This window comes from Idiotropiscis lumnitzeri, chromosome 1, assembly GCF_059441095.1.
Source record: "Idiotropiscis lumnitzeri isolate Australia: NSW breed Sydney's pygmy pipehorse chromosome 1, RoL_Ilum_1.0, whole genome shotgun sequence".
In the NCBI taxonomy this organism is placed as follows: Eukaryota; Metazoa; Chordata; class Actinopteri; order Syngnathiformes; family Syngnathidae; genus Idiotropiscis; species Idiotropiscis lumnitzeri.
Window position 1 is genome coordinate 32,993,555 of NC_142391.1, and position 17,857 is coordinate 33,011,411.

The 17,857-nt window shown below is 41.6% G+C and overlaps 2 protein-coding genes across 3 annotated transcripts; one reads left to right on the forward strand and one right to left on the reverse strand.

Annotated features, from left to right (window-relative positions):
* The first annotated feature begins 287 nt into the window (after nt 1–287).
* gkap1 (G kinase anchoring protein 1) lies at nt 288–5,131 on the forward strand. Of its 2 annotated transcripts, none has more exons than XM_088295735.1 (12): nt 288–454; nt 686–931; nt 1,242–1,409; nt 1,500–1,577; nt 1,936–2,080; nt 2,155–2,183; nt 2,995–3,156; nt 3,337–3,423; nt 3,497–3,560; nt 3,794–3,864; nt 4,119–4,196; nt 4,815–5,131. In XM_088295735.1, the coding sequence occupies exons 2-12, from the start codon at nt 701–703 to the stop codon at nt 4,854–4,856; spliced, it is 1,155 nt and encodes a 384-aa protein (XP_088151861.1). In that variant the 5' UTR covers nt 288–454; nt 686–700; the 3' UTR covers nt 4,857–5,131. The 2 variants fall into 2 exon arrangements, with proteins under 2 accessions (XP_088151861.1, XP_088151871.1); XM_088295745.1 differs by having other exon boundaries at nt 3,007–3,156.
* A 316-nt stretch (nt 5,132–5,447) lies between these two features.
* On the reverse strand, nt 5,448–17,747 carry LOC148344276 (kinesin-like protein KIF27). Its single transcript, XM_088295726.1, has 15 exons — nt 17,342–17,747; nt 15,080–15,277; nt 13,402–14,285; nt 12,181–12,312; nt 11,937–12,095; nt 11,634–11,800; nt 11,369–11,457; nt 11,153–11,290; nt 10,846–11,057; nt 10,030–10,077; nt 9,784–9,954; nt 8,856–9,032; nt 8,461–8,655; nt 7,372–7,570; nt 5,448–7,258 (listed from the first exon to the last, which is right to left on the reverse strand). The coding sequence occupies exons 1-15, from the start codon at nt 17,637–17,639 to the stop codon at nt 6,795–6,797; spliced, it is 3,531 nt and encodes a 1,176-aa protein (XP_088151852.1). The 5' UTR covers nt 17,640–17,747; the 3' UTR covers nt 5,448–6,794.
* Between the last annotated feature and the right edge of the window lie 110 nt (nt 17,748–17,857).

The window sequence follows — 17,857 nt, forward strand, 5'->3', positions numbered from 1 at the left end:
GGACGATAAGTTGCCCGGATAATGGATGGATGAATATAAATATCCAATTATATGTTGGATGAATGGATGGATATTAACATGCAATTATTTGTTTAAAAAAAAAAGAAAGAAAACCAAAATAAATACTTTGATGACGTTTATGTTTAGAGTAATCTTGAAAAAAAAATTTTTACGTTATCCTTTTCAAATAAATTATTTTATCATCATATCATTATGACTAAGTGAACGTTAATAAAATTAATGTAGCTCTAAGATTTAGGACGCGTGTTTGCACGTCAAATTGCGAACTTGTCCTTTTTGGCATTTCTGATTTTCCGTACCAAAACCAGCTAGCAGCTAGCGAGGAAGAGCTAACCCTTTCTCTTTTAACAGGTGAAAGTAAGACTTGGATAACTTTTCCGAACGTCGCCACTCTTCGACATAAGTCGCCAAGTGTATTTAAAAACAAAACAGCGTAAGTTCCTTTTACCCTCGTAGAATGTCGTTATTTGTGTACTTGTAGGGGCGCTAAGAAGAAAAATAAGCCGGCTTTAGCTTTTGTGGAAACGAAGATGCTATGCGCAGCTAGCCGCCAATCAAATAACATTTCTACAATTTAAACGATCAGTATTTAGTCATAATATGACGTAAAAGTAGCAGTGACTGGAATGTTATTCTCAGCGAAGTGTTCTTCTTCCCTCATCAGTATTAGGCTTCCTCAATGGCATCGTCAACCATCATGGTCCCCACCACCGCCTCGCGCTTCGCCCTGCTTCAGATCGACTCGGACTCCGACTCGGACAATTCTGAGGTCGGGAAGACGACCAACAAAGCCAGCTCGGGGAAGCAGCGTCTGGAAAAGTCCGGAGGGGGCAAAGCAAATCAGGGCAACGACAAAAAGAAAGACAAGAAGAAGAGGAAGAAGGAACAGCAGCAAAGTGAAGCCAATCAGGTGAGAAAGGGGGAAGCCGTTTCCAGGAGTTTTAATAACATGTCTGTGTTGGATCAGCAATCATGCTATAACATAATATACCCTCTAGCCACTGCTCACCCTGCCCTTATGTCTGCAGGTTACCCTGACATATATTTATTTATAGAGAGAGGCACCATGCACACATCTTGAGTCCTAATAATTTGTAAAACAATAAAATGCAGGGGGAATTATGTATACGTATTATGTTGAGGCGATTATAAATTCAAATGATTTGAATGTCCTTTAACCCAAGTAACTTGAACAAGCATGTGCAATGTCTTCACTTCAGCTTCGCAATCTGGCCTTCAAGAAGATCCCGCAGAAGTCTCATGGTCCTTCGCCTTGCATGACGCTTTCGGGAATAGCTACCGAGCTCCTCAGCGCTGCCCCAGCGGGGCACGGTGCTACCCCATCGTCCCAACAGGGCTGGCAGCAGTGGAAGCAGAGGGATGAGCAGGTAAAGGAGGCTCATGCCAATCTCATTATAAATATATATATATGTGTGTGCGCGTGTGTGCCATATCTAAAACATGCCCTCTCACCACAGATGACATCAGAAATGTACGAGGCAGATTTGGAGAAGGCGTTGATTCTCAGCAAACTGGAGTACGAACAAAACAAACAGGTACTTCAGACAAAGACACACACTACGTTTGTATTACTCAATATTCCCACTAGAAATAATGATAATAACTACAAAATAAGCTAACCAGTGTGTATTACATATTTATATTCAATTTTTTAGTGATTCATACTGCCATAAACCACGTTACCCCAGGTGCTACTGTATATTCAATGTACAATTATCTGCTTATTTTCCTTTTGGCTTGTCCCATGAGGGTTCGCCCTCCTCTTTAGCTCCATCAACCTTCCCTTTAGTTTGACATGAACAATTATACAAGTGTAGTATCTGTCTCGCACAAGTAGAAAATTTGCAAGAGCACGACTGTGCTCCACTCCTTAGCACCTCACTGTTTTTCCAGCAAGGAGGCAGCAGCAACCACGCATCCTCACCAAAGTCTCGCAAAGATGGCGGCGGCAAGGAGAAGGAGAAGAAGAAGAAGAACGTGCAGGCAAAAGACAAAAAGACTGTCTCTTTACAAGACTTCCAGGCTGAAGGCAGTGCAGGTCAGACAAACTCCAAGACCACACCAGCAAAAATGCTTTCATTGTAATAATTGATTTACTCCTGCTCTTTGTAGAACAAGTGAACCGGAGACAGGAGAAAGAGGTGAGCATCGAATGCAGGGGTGAGCAAAGCATGGCCTGCGGGCCATATAGGGCTCGTTCCGCTATCTAGTCCAGCCTGCTAAGCATTTACATTATCAAGCAAGAGTCCTATATTATTTGCTGTATTTATTTGGCTTTTTTTTACCCCTAAAATTGGAAAACTAAAATGTATTTAGCTCATTAAATAATTGTTTCATTTATCCATTGTATTTTATTCATTGAAGATTTTTTTAACTAGAACAGTTTTGCATATCTTTAAGTTTAATCATTGTTTCATTTATTTTTGTAAATGAAATGCTAATAAAAAAATAACCAACTTTCCATACACTATACATTGTTTATTTTAAATAAAATAAAAAAACTGTAAAAATGTCACCTTTTTAATTGAAAAAGTTATTTATTTTAAATAAAATGAGTACGGGTAAAATCAACTATTTTAAATACACAGCACTTGTAAATGTTTTCTCAATAATAGCTCAATAATAATTGCAAATAGTAAAATAAAAGATTGGAATGTATTTAACGTTTTGCATTTATTACATGAGTGGAGTCTTTATTTTAAACAAAATTCATTATTTTTTTAATGAAATGATAGTTAACTAATAATTAAAGTAATTAAAAATAACATTTAAAAAGTGATGTGTTTTTTTTACTGCATTTATTTGACCTAATGGCTGCTTGACCTGGCCCAACTGTCCGGTTTAAAAATGAATTGTGGCTCCTGAACATATTACGTGGCCGACGCCCTATCTTGTGCTCCATCATATATAATATTCACATTCAAAGGGGGTCTAGATAACACAACATGCTAGTCCCCCCACCAGGAAGTGGCCAACTCTGCTCTGGGACTGGGCCAGGAGGAGCGTTTCTTTAACAAGCTGGAGGACGACGTCAGCCGAATAATCCAGCGGGAGAAGAGGCGCAAGCAGTACAACGGCAGACATGATGGTGACGCGTCGGCGGAGCAAGAGCCGGTGAGTGTGCGCACAACACGGCAAGAAAAATGCAACTAACCTTTCTCATGGTGGCAGAAAAAGAATCTTCATTCACACACTAATCAAGCTCAAGTGTTTATACTTTATTACTTCCCACCACTGTGCCTTTCTCGCTGAGCCCACCGAAGTTTTTCGTCACCTCTCCTCCTTTTGTCGTAGAACCCTCGTGCCGAGCAGCTGAAGTATGAGCTCGAGAAAAAGGACCAGGAGATCCGTGATCTGAAAAAGACCATCGCACAGTGGGAGGTGGGACCACTAATGTCTCGTACAGCGTGGGCAACTATCGAGACACACTGACGACTCGCATCATCTGTTGCAGGTCAAATACAAAGAGGTGAAAGCCAGAAACGGGCAGCTACTCAAGATGCTTCAACAAGGGGAGAGTGAGTCTGTCCATACATTGACTATAGTGCTGATCTGCTCTTTAGGGTCGCAGGTCGGGTTGCCAGCTAATTGCACCGAGATCAGTAATATCTGTTACTTAAAAACTGTGACGATTGATGCTAACTGCTTGCACATCAAGGGCATTTTCCATTTCATGCCAGCAGGCGGCATTATTAAGGCAACATAGTTTGGCATAGGTTTTGATGAGTGTTTTGTGTGTGTTTGTTTATAGTGAAAGACAAAGCGGAAATTTTGCTGCAAGTGGAGGAGCTGCTGCATATCAAAGAGGAGCTCTCGTTGCAGGTTGGGTTGCACTTTTTGTATTGAAATGACTTTTGTTGTTAGGGCCCAAACACCAGCTCTGTAATAACAGAAGTGACAATAAAAGGCTCAAATGCATATAAGATTGAAAGATTTTCTTTTCTAAAGTGAAACATTTGCATTGGCTCAGTAAAAGTTGTTAGTCGGCAGGGCTAATGTAGGATTTGAACAAAGCATGAAAAAGAGTGCGTGAGGTCCTGTTCATCGCCGCCTCATAGTTTCGTTATTCCTTGTAGGTGACCTTACTACACACCGCTCTGGAGCAAGAACGATCTAAAGTCAAATGTCTGCAGTCCGAGCAGCCCAAGCATCAGGTAAACTTCTTGTTAAAAGTCATACTGTGAGCCGCCATTCAAATATTCACAGAAACATCCATCCATCCATTATCTGTACCGCTTCTCACAGCCCATCCACCCTGAACTGGTTGCCAGCCAATTGCAGGGCACACATAGACGAACAGCCATCCGCACTCACAATTAGGGGCAAGTTAGAGTGTTCAATCAACCTACCATGCATGTTTTTGGAATGTGGGAGGAAACCCACGCAGGCACGGGGAGAACATGCAAACTCCACATAGGAAGGCCGGAGCCGGATTCCAACCCACGACCTGCGTATTGTGAGGCCACCGTGCCGCCCTCCTTTAATATGCTACTTAAAATGTTGAACCTACAGTAAATGATGCTGAACAAAATGTGATGACAACCATAAAACATAATAAGGGTCAGGGACGGACAATTTTTATGAATAAGGCCGGAGGGACGAGGGCCGCGGAGTGACCGCCAAAAAAGGGTACCACGGAAATCGCAAGCTGTTCCCTCTCGATCACGTGTCAGGCATTTTCAAAGGATGATCCAATGTCGAGCAGTGTTTTTATTTTTCAACTTGCTCTTTCACTTGTTTGAATATGTGACTTATATTCTTGTTGTTGCCAGGGTCACAAAAGAGGGAAGAAAAGTTCTGAGCCGGATCTCTGATAGTGTCACTTGAAGTCACAACAACAAATAAACATGTTCTTGTTTTGTTAATTTTTTTCTATGTTGGACTGTCAGCATGTACTAATGCATGCCTTTCTCTCAACACACGTGCACACGCACACACACACAAAACGGTTGTCAGTGCTGCCACCTACAGGCATAAGTGCATAGTAACAGAGTGAGTGCCTGTTTGTTCAAAATGTCTGACTGACTTGGGAGTTGAGAAATGTTTCTAGTTTATGCACTGTTAAGTCAATAAAAAACTTTTTCAGTGATTTTTTTTTTAAGAATAATTTTTAATTGTTTTATTATTAGTTAAATGTCTTAAATATTTTTTTTACTATAGATGCTTCTCAGAAACAACTGTTTTTCTTGGAAACAAATTGTTTTGTAAACATCAATACCATACACTATAAAATTAAAAAACGGGCTCGGCGCATTTATTCCCTCAACTACAGAGAATCAGGCATCTATTAGGAGCGATAACTTCACTTTTTTTCTACAATCAAATATAATTTTCAGTATATTATATGGTAATTATTTTTTAGGGTGTGGCAAACAAAAAAAGGGGCCTTCAGTTGAGGTGCAGCATTTATTTATTAAGATTATTGAGGCATGGCATCTATTATCAAAACAGAGGTCGCTATAGAACATGATTGTGTAAAATCATGTTTTAAAATCCTTTGATATTGGACAATAAAGCCCTTTTATGACCAAAGGAATATGGTTCAAGAACATTCTTTGACCTGTAGGACGAGGATACAATAAATAAACCAATGGAGATCAATAGTACATTTCTTTCCATGCAAATGTTGAAAGACAAAAGAATTACACAGCAATCAATCTAATTGTACTCCCAAGAGTAAACATTACCATCATTGCAAACACTCTTACAACAGAACTACAAAGTACAAGGGACGTCCGTCTTGGTATAAATGTAAAAATATGGCATTTTGGAAAAAAGTTCACATCCATGTTTTTGGGCAAGTGAGCTTGTCATCTTCAAGTAGACTTCCTTAGCTATAAGAGCATTCAAAATGCAATTAGATTTTGTTAGTTTAATGGAATATAAGGAATTATACTGTATTAGTAATGTTTGGAAAAAAACGAATAATCGTGATTTTTTTTAAACCTTAAAAGATACAAAAAAGTATAGTGTTAAGAGAGAAAAAAATAAGAAATAGTGTAGTATTACAAGTATCCCATACATGTTTTTAATCACATTTTATTTGTGAATTGCTATTTTTTCAAACTTACAATTGTGATTTCTTTCTGTATAATATCACAACAAAAATATTTTAGAAATTATTTCAAATTAAATCTTATATCATTTTTATAGATTATTAAAACAGAAATACAGTACTACAGAAATTAACAATTACATAATACGCATTCTCAGATTACAACAAAAACTTTAAAAAGAAGCTTGTGATATTAATTTTAGATTTAAGAAAAAATATTTTCTTGCAATATTGCAACAAAAGTTATGTTGGATGAAATTTTTATTTGTTTGAAGTCAAATTAATTTTTGTACTTAAATGTTTGTATAAAAATTTTAACAAATCACACCATTATGATTTTTGCGTCATTGCATTTAAAACTACATGTCTTTCTTTTAATGCCACAACAAAAATGACATAATATCAAGATTTTTTTCTCGTATTACAACTAAAAATATCACACAAATTATCTTCCGCCAAAATATTGCATAAAAAATGTCAAATGAGATTTTTTTTCTCTCAAAATTACATATTGTTAAATAAAACTTTTTTTCCTCTAAATACAAAAATTAAAATTATTTTCCTCGTAGTATAATAAATAAAATGACAAAAAATGAAATTCGGTTTTCTTGTGATAATATTCAGTCATGAAATTTCAATGATTAGTTGTATAGTTAACAAAATGCAATTCAAAAACATTAGTGAAGTCCCACTGGCCTCACATTGCCACAAAGTCGGGCGTTTCGCTGCCAGTGGACACTTCCAACGAGTCGTCCGACAGCATCTCAATACCGGTGTCCACCACAGAGTCTCGCGCCGGCCCCGCCAGCTCCCTCAGCTTCCTACGACGCAGCCCAACGGTCGCCCGCATCCCGTGAGGGGGCGGCGGCCGGCGCTCACTGTAACCGTGGTAACCGATCTGGTGCTCGGCGGGCATCTTGGCGTTCTCAGCCGATGATGAGGATGAAGATGGGCTCTCCTGTCGCGAGAATCTTTTGTCGTCTTTAGACCTGTTTAGTTCCGGCGGGGTGTCGTTGGCGAGAGGGCTCTGGTCAGCGCACTGGGACTCTTTAAGCTGCTTCCTCAGCTTGCGGCTGCAGTGTTTGTAGAAGAACAACTCTTTCTCCAAGTTCTGCATACGCTCCTTGATCGCCTCCTGGGCTTCTCCTGATGAAGCGCCCTCTATAAGTGGGAAGAAATCCAAACAAAAACTAAGCCGTAAGTAGTAGCACTGAGAGGGTTAGACCCTATATTGGTATTTTCGCAGCTCGGCGTGTGTGTGTGTGTGTGTTGACCTTTAAGTTTGCTTATGAGGAAACGGATGTTCCTGTGGTGTTCCTGCTGCTGCTGGGTGAGCCTGCGGTCGGCGTCCCAGGCCAAGTTGTGTACGGCGGCCTCCAGCTCTGCGCGTGCTTCTTCCTGCTCTGCGCAGTAGATCTCCAGCTCTTCACAGTACAAACGCAAACAAGCTTGCGTTTGCCGAAGATTCACCACCTGTTGACCAGGTGGGAGAACGCAAAAATGAGGCTCACTTTTGTTTCATACTGTCAACAGTGAGTCTGTGGAAGAATGTTACAAAACCTAAAAAACAAACAAGGTGATCAAGTGAGTGTTGACAAATCGATACATATAAAAATATGACAAATAAATAGAAGCAACAATTCAAAATATAAAATAATTAATAAATTAATTAATTAATAATCAATACATAATTTTAAAAAGGTACAAGTAATGTAAAAAAAATCTCTGTAAAATTTCATCGGAATCTAATTTATGTATTCTTCTGTTAATGAAATGTGCAAGAGTTAAAATGTAAAAAAAAAAGGGTTGTAATGTTTTACATAAATAAAATGTTTTATTATTATTTATTTTATATATATTTAATAAAAATGTTGAATAGTGTAAAAGTGTAAAAATTTAAATTTACATGCAAAAAATGTAAGAAAAAAAATCTATAAAGCGTAATAAAATGAAAAAATAATTAAACATTTGAAAGAATAAATTATAAAAATATCTATATATAAATTTTTGTTGGAAGTTTTTGTAAAATTCTTTTTTTTTTAATTGCTTTGCAAAATAATGAACATTTAAAAGAATTGCAAAATATAGAAAGGATAAAATATTAAATGTTTTAATCACCCTCATTTCCATAAAAGTAAAATTCTGAATCAATTATTCAACAAATGTAAATAAAATTAAATTATAAAAATAATTATAGATGACTTTATGGTATTTACCTTTTCTATATATACAGTAAATGACATGCTTAGATTGTTGTTGTTTTTTGAATTATGTTTAAATTCTATCTTGAAATGGTTTTACAGGTACTTTCTCTTTTGTATTTTTTACATTTTATTTTAACTGTGTATTTATTCTACTCTTACTTTGCTGAAGTATTTGACGAGCAGGTCGGAAGCTTGGGATTGCGAGAGTGCCCTCAGCTTGCCGGTGACGTTGGAAACACGCATGCTGTTGTGTGGCGCCAAGCTCGACGCTTTCTCCTGCTTGTCCTGGATAGATCGCTGCTTGAAGTCCAGCTCTGCTTCCAGGACCTGCACAGCTTCTTCCAACTGCTCCTCCTTGACGACAATAAAAGCCATGAACAAGTGGCTTGTGCATTTTCTTTCGCTTTTTTGTTTGTGATGCCGCCACTGGGTGGCAAGGATAGCAAAGGGGATGATAACTAAAATGAGTAAATACCAGAATATAAATGTCCAGAGAAAATAAATTTTTCCGTCAACGGCCCACAAAGGAAAAAGTTGGGATACCCCCAACTGACCTCCACAGTGAGCACTGCACTGTCCTTGAGCTGTGAATCCAGGCAGTCTCTCTTCTTTCTCAGCATCTCTTTCTCTTTCTCCAGCTCCGTCATGGACGCATGCTTCGACCTAATCACCGCCTTCTCCTCCAGCGTTTCCAAGCGCATTGACAAGCGCAGCAGGTCCTGACTCAAAACCTGTGAAATAACATTACACATCGAGGAGATGTCAAAGACTTGTCTCCGCATAACCCAAGATTATGTAGAATATTACGCAATTAACTTGTTTGAAGTGTAGTTCATCTGAGAGACTGTTTATATGCCTTCTGTTGTTTTGGTTTGCAACACACTTTAGACGCTGGCTGCATAGTGCGAAGAGTGGTGGTGGAGGGCTCATGTGACGAGTGGGCTTCGTACGAGCGATTGTTACTCTTTTCGCAGTTTCATTTCAGTAGGGTCCTAAGGTCAGCAGACTTGAGTCAAATAGTGGACCCCCAAATTCAAAGCAAATATGGTGGATCCACATTTCGCTGTTATGCTGCACGCAAATGGAATAAGATGCCAACAAAACCAGTCCGAACGTCACCACATGTAATGTTTTTAAAACAGGTGCTCTTTTCCCATGCATATGACAAGAGCATTTCTATAATAATTTTTTCCACATTCATGTTCTTGATTAGAACATTCTTTGTCATTTTAGTCATTAAAAATTTTCATAATTTTAGTATTTTACTTTGCCCTTAAAGGTCTTAAATTCTTTGATTTTAACTTTGTGAAGCACATTGAGTTAGCTTGTGTATAAAATGTGCTATATAAATAAATGCACAACGGTGATGTCATCTACCACAACTACACACGTGTAAAATGAAAGTTAACGAAGACTCAACCACAAAGCTTTACACAGTCTATGTTTGTAGAGTTTTATGCAAAAGATCTCGAGCCAGCCTACCTGACTGGCGCGCAGCCTCTCTGTCTCCAGCGCGTTCTTGCGCTGCAGGCACACGTCTCTGCGTCGACGCACCTCCTCGCTCTTGCTCAACTCCTCGTCCAGCTCCTGCTGCGTGGCTCTCCTCTGTAGCTCCAGCTCCTCTGCCTCATTCAGCCAACAAGGTTCAGAAGGCTGCAGCCAGCGCAGGGGAGCGTTAACTCAAAGGAAGGCGACGTGTGCGAAATGGCCGCAATGAACTCATCTTACCATTTCCTTTGGCCATAGTTTATTTCTGCTTTCTAGAACACTGTCCACCTGCATACGAAAAATATGCCATCTCAAATTATCATCATTAGTATCACTTATTTATTTGTATTTATTCCCATGAATAAATCACAATGAGTCAAAAATAAAATCCAATCAACATGAAATAAAATGAACAATTAAAACCGGCAGAAACAAACATGCTGATATTGTTCACATTTATATTCTTAATAAAAATACGATTGCAGGAATGCTAAGGACTAGCTGCTGTGCTGCGGAATCATTTTGACAATTGTTTTCATTCTTGATTAGTTTTAAGACTTTTCTATAGAAGCCTCAACGTATTTGTTTTGTTTTTTTTCAGTCAAGTCCTACACTCATTTGCTTTCTTTTGTTGAAATTTAAAATAACAAAGCTAAATAAATTCAGAGCAATTTTAATCAGCGTCAATTTTTCACAGATTTTTGCTATTTGAGGTCTGGCTTGGTCCCTATTATTCACTGTATTTCTAAAAAAATACTACGATTTCAGAATTAAATTTTTAGATTTTTTTTCATCATTTTCTATTTGAGCTATAGGCTAAACATTAGGAGCAAAATTGTTTTTATATTATTCATTTGTTTTCTTGTTTCGTCTGGGAAGCAAGTTAACAATTAAAACATTGAAACTGAGCTCATGAGAGGCAATATTAACGCTTCTCTATAGTCTATAATCATATCTTCTACCAGTTACTTGAAACAACCACAAGGCTGATGCAGACATCTAATTTACAGGTGTGTCTGTGTTCCAGGCGCTCATAGAATTCCATTCCACACTAACCCCGTCAGGCTCTGACTCTGCAGAGTTGTCGCTGCTCTCCGGGCTGGGCCGCCTGAGGCTCCTCTGCAGTGTCGCCCTCTGCAGGTCCATGTGCTGCAGGCTGTGACGCAGCGCCAAACGGGCCTGGCGGCTCTGCTCCGACAGCCACACCAGCGCGTCGTCCTCTCGCTGGTCGCCCGCATCACGTCGGACTGCCGCCAGCGTTTCTTTCTCTGTAGGGCAAAATAAGTCAGTGAGCTTCAGCACAATTTCAAACAACCTTAAAAATAAATCGTTTATTGATAATACGAATCAATTCTGTACACACCAGTTTTTTCCATCTCTTTGACAAGCTCGTCTTTTAAGCTCATGTTTGCCGACAACATCTGGATCCTCCTCTGAATTAGACTGGCTCTCAGCCTCGGGTCCTTTTTGTGACAGTACTCAGCGGCTTGTCGCTTGGTCCCTGAGAGAAAAAGTAGACTGTATCGAAAAAGAATTGCATAGATATGAGGGAAGATAATTCTTAAGAGTCATGTGGTACAAGTGGCTTGCTGAGTTCTTTGCTTTGATACTTGGTCCAGTCCAAAGCTCTTTTCTTTCAGGGCTGATTTCTTCTGCCTGCTGGTCCAGCTGAAGAACGAAAGATACTTCATTAAAATGTTGGGTTGCGCATTGCAAAATTGCAGAATTTGCAGGCAATGGTAGCTTTTCGTGAATTTTCCACCCAAACGGGATTAGAACGGCTGCGAGCCAGAAAGCTGCTTCAAACCAAAAACGGCCATCAAATGTTTAAAGTATTTTCTTACCCGAGTCCACTAACAAAGTTGTCCTTCTCTTGACCTTTTCCCTCTGCCTTTTGCTTCAGCACGGGACAGAAATCCTTCACCTCCTCCACACTCTGCAGACGGTGGTTGCTCATCTTGAAAGTTGCCATCAGCCTCTCCAGCGACTCAGCAGGCGCACCGGGACGAATCTACACGGAAATCAGTCATCTTCTTTTGATGCTTCAACGACAGCATTATTTCAATTTTCATTATTTCCTAATTTGGTCTGTAAACATTTGTGACATGCGCTAATGCTGATGGCAACCCTGAAGTCACGCCACCTACCTTCCCGATCAGCATGTGTCCGCAGCTGGGTCGTATCAAGCTGGCACTGTGCGGTTTGTGGTGAGCCGTGCAGGAGGAAGCTGGTGTTTTACCCCGCATGGCCATCAGGTCGCAGCGAAGGCGATCGATGAGAATCTGCTGGTCCACCAGTCGCTCCGTCTTGACAACATTGAGGGCATTCGACATCAAGTGTTAGTGATGGCTGCGGATGATACACAAACGTATGACGAGCATTCTCACTCACCTGTGCCTTCTCTTCACAAAATGTCTGCAGGAGGACGTTTTGCTTCTGTAAGAGTTCCTGCACTTCTTTTTGCACTTGTTTCAGTTTGGCATCTTTTTGGGCCACCAGTTGGGCCTCCGTCTCCAGAGACTCCTGAAAAAAAAGGATTGCATTCATTGAAGGTGTTGGCTGGATGTTGCGAATGGCTCAGGTGTTTATTATCGGGCTGAATGTTTTTTTGGGGTGGTTTGGTCAGCTGATATTATGGTTTGTTGGTTGTTTGCAATGCTGGTTTTTGCGGTGGGTTTGTTGTGGTTGAGAACTGGGTTGTTCGAATGATTGAATAGTTGCTAAGGTCCAATGCTTTTTTGGCCGGTTAGTCTGGTTGATGTTAGACTGGTGTTGTTAGGTGGATATATACTGTATTACTTTGGAGAAGGGGTCACCCTTTTTTCTTAATTTAATTTTAATTATTTAATTCTGAAGTAACAGATTTGCATGTGCTCAAATTATTTGGTGGTACATCATCGCTTCATCGTTGTTTTCCCTGCTAGCTTTTCTCCATGAATGTTTCGATTTGGTCATCCGCTCCAATGCCGGGTTTTAACCTTATTTTTTTTCTTTTTAAATATTATCATTAAAGTAAATGTTGATATAATAGCAAAGAACAAAGACGTGATCCAGCTTATTAGTAAGCGGAGAATTCTGCGTGGGATTTCTCCGGGCACTCCGGTTTCCTCACACATACCAAAGATATACTTGGTAGGATAATTGACCACTCCAAATTGTCCCTAAGTGTCATTGTGGGTGTGAATGGTTGTTCGTCTATGTGTGCCCTGCGATTGGCTGGCAACCAGTTCGGGGTGTACCCCCGCCCGCCTTCTGCTCAAACACAGCTCGGATAAGCTCCAGCATGCCCGTGACCCTGGCGAGGATGAGCGGCTCAGATAATGGATGGTTGGTTGTTGCGTGTTATGATTTGATGGTTATTTGATTGGATGGTTGATAAGGTTGGATGACTTCTATGGTTGGGTGGTTTGTTAACGACGTTAGGGTTGGTTAGTGTATGGATGCTTTCATTGACTGCTTGATTGGACGCTGAATCAGGGGACAGTGACTCATCAGAGTCAACAGATGAAGCTATCGGGAAAAAAAACCTTGAGTATTGCAGCCGTCCTCCTCTTTGCTATGAGCATTACCGCCAACCAGAGCACTGACGTACAAAAGTTACATTTTCCTCACCTGACACTTCTTGAGGTCCTGTCTGAGCTGTATGATGGTGTCCAGATGGGGCGAGTCTCTCTCATCCGACCAGCTGACGTCATCGCTGCCACGTGATTGGCTGACAGCCTTCAGCCTCGTCTGCCACTCATGCACTCTGCGTGTCAAAGCGTCGTCTTGAGAGTCCGGTCCACAGACCTCTGCTAGGAGATCCGCAGCCTGCTGCACAAGTGATGAGTAGGGAGCCTCTTCTCGGTGGCTGACTTCCTGTTCTGGCGTGGAGTCACTTCCTGACTGCCTTAGAGGCTGGATGTCATTTGGAAGTGGGTCATCAGAAGTCATCATCGTGGTAAATGTCTCCTCAGAGTCTTGTTCGGGCGTCGCTAACTCAGCATGGTGGCGAATGCGGCGAGATTTGGAAGCAAACTTGAGCACGCTCAAGCTTTCTGCAAAGCTGTGGTGAGACGGGCTTACGCACGCCACCATGAGGGTGCAGGCGTTACCGCCCAGCGAGTCCCGTAGGAGCCGAGTGATCTTGGCGTGGCGATACGGAATGTAGGCGCTGCGTTGCCGCCCGGGATGGGCCAAGGCCCGTATGACGTTGCCCAGCGCCAGAAGGCCCGTGTTGATGTGAACCGACTCCTCGAAGCGGACACCTGTGTTACCCGTCTTGCCGACGCGCTCCGAGCCGGCCAAGTCCACCACGCAGAACTTGGAAAGGCGCTCGGGCCTGTCTGGTCCTGCGGGGGTTCTCTGGCGGAGCCACAGCGTGAGGACGGTGTGCGAGCGGCTCGAGTGCTCGTTCATACGGGTAGCACCCGTTTGGCGCAATGCGTTGCCCACCTCCAAGACGTTGAGGAGCTCCTCGCACGAGGAGACTGCCACTTCCTTGGCACCTACAACCACTGCACACACACACACACACACACACACACACACACACACGCACGCACACACAGATCTACAATATTTCATCTGAGACTGTTTAGGCACTGCTGTTTTGGTTAGCAACGATGCGCTCAGTGAAATCAGTTAAATCTTCAAAGTCCATGTTGACACATTTTCTCCCCAAAAGTCAGGCATTAAAAATCATGTTAAAACTGATTTTTGTAGAATATTTAAAAACCAAGAAATGTGTTGTGATCTTACAAGGAAAAAAACAGTTTTAGAAAAATCATGTCATGTCATAATATGAAAGTATTTCTTTGTTGAATATTTGAAGAACATTAGGCTTGATATTATATTTGAGAAAAAAAAACTTCTGGGCCCCTGTCGATCATGGTCCCCTCGAATGCTTCTCCTTACTCCCCCCTTTTGGCGCCCCTGCAGGCGAGTGTACCACTACACCCTCAGAGACCCAAATTTAATATTTTTAAGGAAAACAAATTTATGTATTTCTTGAAAGAACAAAAAAAATCCTGATTTTAAAAAACATTGCATGCTTTAGTTTTATATTGCATATATTTTTCAAACAAACTATTTAATTTTCCGTTTTTTCCTGAAAGTTCTCTACAAAAAGTGTTGCTTATCATTGATACGTTTTAAATTTGCATGAAAAGAGTCAACTATTTTCAAAAGAAACAGACTAATTTCAAGACAAATCATTTCATTTCAAGTCATGAGAAAATAGTACTTGAGATCATTATCATAAAATAGTCCTTACAAAAAAAAAAAAAAAGGTCAAAGATCTTCATCTCACCGGTGTTTCCCCTAAAGTCATCCCTGATCTGAAGGTCTTTGTGAGAGGTGCCGAGCTCCAGCAGGTCACGCAGCTCCTCCTTGTACAACTCCAAATACGACACCCGCATGGTGACTTCAACGCCGTCGCAGTGTTGCCTCTTGTCAAGCAGCGAGAACACATCCTTGGCCAAGCATGAGATGATTCCTCCATCGGCATCTGTAAGATTTTATATTATTTCGTTGTTAATTGTCAGTATAATTATTGATGACATTTTTAAGCTGTCTAGCAAACATCAAATTCTTAACTTAGTTTATTTTTAAATATTATTATTCGAACAAAAACTTCTTTCGTGTTTAAAGCAGTCACTTCTGGGTGAGAGTCAGCAGCAGCTCTGACTCACTTTAGCTTTTAATTCTTTTTCTTTTGGGTTTTTACAATACTTTTTTTAAGACCTCAGACTACGAACAGGCCGCTGGTGAAAATGCAGGCCAACATTAGGAGAGTGACAGTTTGGCCGCGGATTATGCGCTACGGCTCACCATCGAGTTTTATCTTTTTAAAGACCATAGCTTTATCAAATATATAAAGTGTATTTACTTATGTCACTTTTCCCAAAGTGCACTATAAATAAAGTTACATCGCATTGAGTAATGTTTGAATGTATTTTAATATCATTTGAATTGTATTGTATTGTATTATTTAATTATTTTACCGCCCGATGTTCCTAAGGGGAGCGGCACGGTGGATGACTGGTTAGCACGATGGCCTCACAGTGCAGAGGTCCTGGGTTCAATTCTGGCTCCGGCCTTCCTGTGTGGAGTTTGCATGTTCTCCCCGTGCCTGTGTGGGTTTCCTCCGGGCACTCTGGCTTCCTCCCACATTCCAAAAACATGCATGGCAGGCCGATTGGACACTCTAAATTGCCCCGAGGTATGAGTGTGAGCGTGGATGGTTGTTCGTCTACATGTGCCCTGCAATTGGCTGGCAACCAGTTCAGGGTGTACCCCGCCTACTGCCCAAAGATACCTGGGATAGGCTCCAGCACCCTCCACGACCCTTGTGAGGAGAAGCGGTACAGGTAATGGATGGATGTTCCTAAAGGGTGTGGATGTTGTGGGGCTGTTCTAGTTGACATCCCTCTGAGACGTCATGTGGACATCAAATCCCTTGGCATTGAGGAGTTCCGGTTTGGTGGCCTCATATTGCATCTGTTTTTTGCAGATGATGTGATTTAGTCTTCAACTCTCACTCGAGCGGTTCACAGCACACTGTGAAGGGGTTGGGCTGAAAATCTGAGGGCATGGTCCTCGGTCGGAAACGGCTGGAGTACCCGCTTCCAAGTCAGGGATGAGATCCCGACCCAAGTGGAGGAGTTTAAGTATCTTGGGATCTTGTTCACGAGTGAGGGAAGAATGGAATAGGACATCGACAGGCGACTCAGTGTAGCATCTGCAGTGATGCAGACTCTTCGATCTGTCATGTTGATGACGGAACTGAGCGAAAAGGTGAAGCTCTCGATTTGCTTATCATCACTTGTGGTCATGAGCTGTGATTCAAAAGAGGCCAAAACAACAATTTCCTTCGCAGGGGTATCCAGGTTCTCCCTTAGGGATGGAGTGAGAAGCTCGGGCATGTGGGAGGAGTATAGTTGCTCCTCCTCCACATTGAGAGGAGCCAGAGGTGGCGGCTCGGTCTTCTCCTTAGGATACCTCCTATGGACGGCTGCTTGGAGAGGTGTTCCGAGCCATTGGAAGTTGCTTCCAGGGATGGCCTAGGACATGTTGGACGGAGTGTGTGTCCTAGCTGGCCTCGGCGCACCTCAAGATCTCCCACAGAAGCACTGTACTAAGTGGCTACACTTCTCAAGCTGCTGCCCCAATCCCAGATAAGTGGAAGAAAATGGATGGTTGGATATTCCTCCCAAATAAAATCATTCTTTAACTCATTAATTACAAAGTTAAGGTACCCAAATTAATTATTGATATACTTGTGAGGATAAGCGGCTGGGATAATAGGTGGATGGATGTTTAGTTGCCCTTTTTTTTTAATTTAACCAAAATAGCAGCCATCTCCCTTTATCAGACCTAATTTAAATGTAGGCTATTCATTTCATTGTCCAGGGATTACCTTAATTTTAGTTTGCAAAATTTCTATCTCACTTATACTGCATGTTTACAGGTGGTGCTGTTTAGTGTTTCTTTACGAGAACAGAGAAAGATCCGCCTGTTTAGCGTTTAACTCCTCAATTAACACGGCGTGTTTGAACGTTCCATTTCTCACCCATTTTGTTCCCACCGAGCGTGTAAGTCTTCCCGGAGCCGGTCTGCCCGTAGCAAAAGACGGTGGCGTTGATTCCGTCCAGCAGGCATCTGGTCAGCGGCCGCACGCATGACTCGTATACTTCACCCTGGCTGGCGCTCGGTCCGAAGGCGTGGTCGAAGGAGAAGAGCTGGTCGGAGCCGAGGATAACCTGCGGGGCACCAGGGACCACACGCAAACATTCTTGGTGGGCGTGCAGGAGCTCCCTCGGTAGAAGAGGACGCAACCGAACCGCCACGCGGATGCGAACCTCCGTCATTACGTAATCTATTGGAATCCCCTACCAAAACCAACCGAATACTAATCTAGTTTAATTTTTCAAACATAGTTGTCGGAAAGAAAATCCTTATATAAAGACCCTTTCTAGTTGTGCGCCCTTTTTAAAGATTAAAGTGAGCCAGACAGGACCATAAAGGTAAAACCTGCGACTGTCAAAAGCATCAAGCGTCATGAACACGTTTCAACTGAGATTCTCCA

What these genes read in the sequence shown, in the direction of transcription:
- gkap1 (XM_088295735.1), top strand. Translation starts at nt 701, where the DNA reads ATGGCATCGTCAACCATCATGGTCCCCACCACCGCCTCGCGCTTCGCC. An exon ending in CCAGGCTGAAGGCAGTGCAG is followed by an intron (nt 2,081 to 2,154) that starts GTCAGACAAACT and finishes TGCTCTTTGTAG; the next exon opens with AACAAGTGAACCGGAGACAG. An exon ending in GATGCTTCAACAAGGGGAGA is followed by an intron (nt 3,561 to 3,793) that starts GTGAGTCTGTCC and finishes GTTTGTTTATAG; the next exon opens with TGAAAGACAAAGCGGAAATT.
- LOC148344276 (XM_088295726.1), bottom strand. Translation starts at nt 17,639, where the DNA reads ATGACGGAGGTTCGCATCCGCGTGGCGGTTCGGTTGCGTCCTCTTCTA. An exon ending in AACTTTGTTAGTGGACTCGG is followed by an intron (nt 11,458 to 11,633) that starts GTAAGAAAATAC and finishes TTCGTTCTTCAG; the next exon opens with CTGGACCAGCAGGCAGAAGA. An exon ending in CAAAGAGATGGAAAAAACTG is followed by an intron (nt 11,058 to 11,152) that starts GTGTGTACAGAA and finishes TTTGCCCTACAG; the next exon opens with AGAAAGAAACGCTGGCGGCA.